The 6,649-nt window shown below is 42.1% G+C and overlaps 1 protein-coding gene across 1 annotated transcript in view; it reads right to left on the bottom strand.

Moving 5' to 3' along the window:
* Window positions 1-6,649, bottom strand: part of PLG (plasminogen) — a 43,537-nt gene that overhangs the window by 14,206 nt on the left and 22,682 nt on the right. Inside the window, exon 11 of the mRNA XM_040448716.1 lies at window positions 1,028-1,209. Within this exon, the coding sequence (XP_040304650.1) occupies window positions 1,028-1,209 (182 nt within the window). The remainder of the gene's footprint in view (window positions 1-1,027; window positions 1,210-6,649) is intronic.

The following is a 6,649-nucleotide window of genomic DNA, read 5'->3' as shown; positions in this document are numbered from 1 at the left end:
CCCCCCCGCCGAGAACATGATACATACCCCATAGGGGGACCCAGGGCACCAGTGCTCTGATGGCCATTTGGAAAATACAAAAAATGAAAGCTGGGCCAGCTAGCTTCTCTGCCAGGAAGGGGGGCCATCTGGGAAGCCTAGAACCTCGGTGTTTGCCAGGACCAGGGGAGGGGAGTTACCCCGCGCACCGAAGGGGAGGCAGGCATGAGGGAGACCCATGGGGGGGTCATCTCAAGTACTATCTAGGAGGGATATGCAGACGGGCCCAGAGCCTGGGGTGTCACCGAGAGAGAGGAAAGAGAGATGCGCTCAGCCTGGTCAAGGGAACGGGAGGTGAGCATTTCAGAGGAACCAAGCCCATCTCAGCAAGGAGAGGGGTCTCAACTTCCAGCAAAGTTCTTGTTTTAGTCATTACCCTCTGGAGGTGTTTGAGTTACCTGACTGTGGCCAGATGGGCCCTGCACCCCTGAGTCTCCATGCTGGGGCCGAGGGGAGACAAGCCCAGAAGCAGGTGCTAAGCGCTCAGAGCTACATACACTCCCAGGGCCAGGGAAACACAGGGGAGCGTGATTATTTTCCTCGGATGACAATCACAACCCTGTGTTCGGGCCCAGGCACCCCGCAAGCCACACATCCACCTTCCCAGGTTTGTGTCAGGGAGCCTCCCCCAACTGCCTTCCGAGCCTTCCTAACTCAGTACATTCAAACCCGAATTAATCATTTCTACTTCTCCATGGAGGAGGTGAGCGCTGGGTGTTCCAGCAGATTCCATCCTGGCCAGTGGTGCCATGATCAGCCCCTCAGTCTCCTCGGGCTCACATTTCATCCATCCCTCACCACCAGTTGGTTTGCAAGTCCTTAAAACGTGGCCCACCCACGTCACACGGGCAGTAGCGGCTGTGGCCTCCGGTGGCCGACCGTCAGCCGGGGCTCAGTTGCTTGTAGCAATAAAGCCCTTCCAAGAGACGTCCCACCTCGCATCCTCCCGATGCCCAGGTGTGTGGACGTCGGGGCACGGACTTCTCACCTGACTCGGAAGGGTCCTCTGCACTCGGAACCTGGGAAACAGTCGGGGACTTGGTGGCACTCTCTTCTCTGTCTGGACATTTTTTCAGGTTACAGAATTCCCAGCGGACACTGGGGTCGGTGGTGTAACACCAAGGGCTCTTGTCGGCGTCTGGGTTCCTGCAGTAGTTCATGGTCAGGCCGCTGTGGAGTCCACAATACAGGGCGTGAGAGGTGGAGGATCTTCTGGGGCCCTCCCAGACTTTTGTTATAACTATAGACTGATTGATAGTAAGTGACTTTGAAATCGTTCCCTTACCTGTACCTCAGTGCCAATTGCTATTATAATCATGACAAGCACAGATGGTTCTCAACTTCTAAACAACGGGGTACATTTAAAGCACAGCTTATAGGGGCGCCTGGGTGGCTCAGTCAGTTAAGCGCCCAACTCTGGGTTTTGGCTCAGGTCACCTTCTTGCGGTTTCATGAGTTCGAGCCCAGTGTTGGGCAGAGGCTGCTTGGGAGTCTCTCACTCTCTCTCTCTATCCCCCTTCCCCACTCATGCCGTCTCTCTCTCTCTCAAAATAAATAAACTTAAAAAAAATGTTTTTAAACCATAGCTTATAATTTTTACTTTAATAATACAGTTTATATGCACTTCATATAAAAACAGATAATACCTAAATGTGTGAAAGAAAGTACGTGAATGTCTTCCTTTCCCTGGGAATGGTATATACATTTCCCCAGGGATAACCAATACTGATTTTAAAGCAGATGTTTTAGATTTTTTTTTCTTATGCACATACAAATATATCTCTATCTCTATCTTATGAATACACAGAGCTATGTAACTAGGAACTGAATATTTCCCCTGAGGAGTGACGTCGTGACCACACTCCCAGGCCAGCCCCCTCCATCGACTGGTTCGCCATGTTGCTAAAATGCTGTGCACTTAGCATGAAAACACTGTAAATAGCCTCTCAGGTAGATCTCGTGGGCTTGGGCTTTGAAAGATTAAGAAAAGCTCGCCTGGAAAACTAGCTCCCAGGCAGAATGTGTTTCTCTGAAGGATGCCTTCTGGGGAAATGCAGGGGTGGGGGCAGGCGGATTGGGGACTCCCTCGCTGCAGCCGCAGCCACATAGGATGGAGGGAGGCAGACGATGCTAAAGCGGAGATGTGAGGGTGCAGCAGCCGGGCTGAGGGCTTACGGGAGAGTCAGAGACTACTGGGAAAGAGGCACAGCAGGTGAGGAACCTGGAAACACTGGGCAGTGCGGTCCCTGCCGCCCCCCCCCCCCCAAACTGCCCCAGCCTCTGGGATTTCTCAGCTTTGCAATCCTCTTTCGAGTTCAGACCCACAACCTGCTGAGAAAACTGAAACATACTATGAATTATGGGAATCCAGCACTATGTCTGTGGACACTACAGGCAAGTGACTGTCTCGGGGCCTGGCCAACAATCCGAGGAAGCCCTTCAGAGAGGCCCCCGAGCAACTGGATGTGTCGAAAGTTCTACCTTTTGAAATGGGGCCCTGATCTCTTTCTTCTTTAGAATCGAGGTATACTTAATACAGAGCGAAATGCATAGACCTTCAAGGGAGTTTGATGAGTTTTGTTGACCACATATACCTGTATAACCCACGGGATTATACGGGATTATACGGGATTCCCATCCCCCCAGAAAGTGGGGTCAGCGTTCAATGTATCTCTGCTGCCCCTCTGGGGGAGGCAATACTATTGATTTCTCTCACCATAAACCCGATTTGCCTCTTCCAGAACCTCATAAAAACGGACTCATGGTACGTACGTTTCTGTGTCTGGCTTCTTTCCTCAGGATGATTTTTTTTGAGCTATTTAAGAGTATCGGTGGCTTGTTCCCTTTTATTGTTGAATGATATCCATTGTATGAATATACCACCAATTACTGATTCATTTTCTTATTGCTGGGCACTGAAGCAGCTTCCAGTTCGGGGCTATTATGAATAGAGTTGCTCTGATACGAATATTCTGGTAGATATTTTTGCGAACTCATGTTTTTATTTCCTCTAGGTAAAAATTCAGGGATAGAATTGCAAGTCTGTAGGGTAGATGCATGTGGATGTCAGACTGATTTCCACCTGAAATGATTGTACATTTCCTACTCTACCCAGAACACGGGGCGGCGGGTAGAGTTGTTCTGCAACCTTGGCCCCACTGATTGTTGTCGGTCTTTCCTCTTTTCAGTAACAGCCACTGCCATTGGTTATTGTGGTTACAATTCTTATTTCCTCGATGGCTAAGATATTGAGCATTTTTTTAGGTACTTAATGGCCGTTTGTGTATCTTCCCTGTGGAATGCCTAATGAACTCATCTGTCCATTTTTATTAGGTTGTTTGTTTCTGTATTAGCAAGTAGGAAGAATATGTATATATTCTGGATATAAGCCATGCGGCAGATATATGAATTGAGAGTATTTTTCTCTCAGTCTGTGATTTACCTTTTTTTTTTTTTTTAAACAATGACTTTCGGTGAGCAGGAGTTTTCATTTTGTTAAAGTCCAAAATATACATTCTTTTTTCTTTTATTCTGCCCTTTAGGTCCTGTCTAAAAAAAATTTCCCTTCCCTAAGGATATGAAAATATTCTGGAAGCTTTATATTTCAGCTTAGGTTTTAGCCTGCACCTTCAGGTCTAAGAGTTTTCTCTAATTTGAGGTAAGAAGAGTCAAGGTTTGGGTTGTTTGGTTTTGTTTTTCCACCTGGATATCCAGTTGTTCGAGAATGATTTTGGAAAAGACTTCCCTTCTGTACTGCTTTGCTTTGCCATCATATCGAAAATCAATGGACCGTGTGTATGTGGGTCTGGTTCCGGACCGTCCTCTTTTCTATTTGTATACCTTTCTGCCATTACCACTGTGTCTTGATTACTGTACTTTGATAGTAAATCTTTAAATCAGGGTGGATATGTCTTCCAACTTTGTTCTTCTTCTATAGATCATTTTGCTGATTCTAGGTCCCTTGCCTACAGATTTTGTCTCTTTTTCAAAAAAAAAAAAAAAAAAAGCTGCAGGAATTTTGCTTGAATGTAGGTTGAATCCAAAGATCAGTTTGGTGAGAATTGATACTGACTCTTGTAATCCATAACATAGTATATCTATATTTAGATCTTTTAAATTTTTCTCAACATTTTGTAGTAAGCAGTATATAGTTCTTGTACACACTTTGTTAAATTTATCATTAAATATTTTGTTTTTGATGCCATCGTCAGTGACATTGTTTTAAAATCTTTCTTTTCTCGGGGCGCCTGGGTGGCGCAGTTGGTTAAGCGTCCGACTTCAGCCAGGTCACGATCTCGCGGTCTGTGAGTTCGAGCCCCGCGTCAGGCTCTGGGCTGATGGCTCGGAGCCTGGAGCCTGTTTCCAATTCTGTGTCTCCCTCTCTCTCTGCCCCTCCCCCATTCATGCTCTGTCTCTCTCTGTCCCAAAAATAAATAAATGTTGAAAAAAAAATTTTTTTTTAAAAATAAAATTTTTCTTTTCCCAATTGGTTATTTCTAGTGTATAGAAATACAATGGATTTTTTAAACATTGATATTGTATATACTTTTGTATATTTTGACTTTGAAAAGCTCACTTATTTTTGTCCTTAGGACTCTGTATTATTAATCAAGTTTTCTGTGAATAAAGATAGGTTTACTGATTCCTTTCTAAACTTTAGCCTCTTTATTTCTTTTTCTTGTCCCCAGTCTTATAGAGAGAGCATTAATCTTTACCCATTAATATATTAGCTGGAGGTTTTTTGTAGATGGCCTTGATCAAATTGAGGACATTTCCTTCTATTCTCAGTTTGCTAAAACTTTTTTTATCATATGAATGTTAAATTTTGTCTAATTTTGTTCTACATCTATTGATAAAATCATATGATATATCACTTTTATTCTGTTGACACGTTGGATTCGTTTGGTTGTTTGCAAATGTTAAACCAATCCTGCACTCAAATTACTAATTTTTTGTTAAGTCTTTTGTCTATGTTCACAACAGATCATGTTCTGTAGTTTCTAGCAATATTCTTGTCTACTTTTTGTATGTCAGTGTTTTGGGCCTCACAAATTGAATTGATAAGTATTCCCTCCTCCACCATTTTACATGATAAAGGATCAGTATTATTTCTCCTTAAATATTTGATAAAATTTTGAAATTCTACTTATGATTCATTGAGCTTCTTAAACCTATGAGTTTATAATTTTCTTCATATTGGGAAAAATTTCAGCCATCATTACTTCCAAGTATTTTTTTCTGTTTCAATAGCTCTTTCCTCTCTTTCTGGGACTTGATTTACACATGTATTGGAACTTTTGATATTTTTCTAGAGATCCTTATTTCCTTTATTTTCTTTCAGTCTTTTTTTTTTTTTTTTTTTGACTTTGTGCTTCAGGGTGTATAGCTTCTACTGCATTGTTTTCAAGCAAAGATTTTCTTCTGTAATGCCTAACCTGATGGTAAGATCATCCACTGTACTTTTTATTTGGTGTATATATATTTTTTAATCCTGCCTTTTCCATTTGGTTCTTTTATAGTTTTCCTTTATCTTTAGAATATCCACTTTTCTCTTTTATATTCATACTTTCCTTTAAATTCTTAAACACAATTATAATATCTTTTTAAAATGTATCTATTTCTGGGTCTGCTTGTATTGACTGATTTTTCTCTTGGCTCTGGATTACATTTAATGATCTTTGCATGTCTGGTAATTTTTAAATTTATGCCAGACATTATTGGATGCCACATTACTGAGTGACTGGATTTTGTCGTTTTCTTCTAAGGAGAGTTGAGTTTACTTGTGGCAAGCAGTTAATTACATAGAGATTATTTTGATCCTTTTAAGATTGCTTTTAGGCTTTGCTGGGGTGTTTCTAGAATAGCTTTTACTTTAGGAATACACTAAGTCTACTCCTAAAGTGTGACTTTTCTATAGTCTTGACTAAATGTTCACGGTGTCCCATGAGGTCTCCCCTCTCTGGCTACTCAGGATCTCAAATCTCTGAACACAGAATCTCCCAATGCTGTGTGAGTTCTGTAATCTCCATTTATCTCACCACTCCCTGGTAGCTGTTCTTTCTTCAGTAGTTGTTCTTTGTCCTGCAAACTCTGTGGAATCCTTCCCTGTGCAGGTGCACATTTTTATTCAGCCAAAGGTTTAAGGAGATCTGTGCATATTCTTTCAGCTCCTTCTCTTCGTGGATCCTTCCTCATTATTCCCCAGCCTACAAAACCCCTGCAGCTTCAGTAATCCTATAACTAACTTACTACCTACTAATTTATTTCCCTTTCTAAAAGTTCTCAGTCCTGTGACACCTTTTGTCCATCATGTGAAAATAGTTTTTCCTTACATTTCCTAAACATTTACAGCAGAAATGCTTGTTTTTGTCTTTCTACCTGTTTTGCTATTGGTATCTGTATACTCCCTGACTTTCATCTGCCCTTCTTCTTTTGCTCTTCATGTCCTGGCAACCTACCCCTGCAGACCACTTGTGCTCAGGAGCCGTGTGTCAGTACAACTTAAGTGATACATATTAAATTTTATATATACTTGAATATATATATGTGTATATATATATATATATATATGTGTGTGTATATATATATGTGTGTGTGTGTGTGTGTGTGT

This window comes from Herpailurus yagouaroundi, unplaced genomic scaffold (assembly GCF_014898765.1).
Source record: "Herpailurus yagouaroundi ecotype Mexico unplaced genomic scaffold, PumYag 198, whole genome shotgun sequence".
Lineage (NCBI taxonomy): Eukaryota > Metazoa > Chordata > Mammalia > Carnivora > Felidae > Herpailurus > Herpailurus yagouaroundi.
Note: the sequence above shows the minus strand (reverse complement) of the source record. Positions and strands in the feature narration are given on the sequence as shown.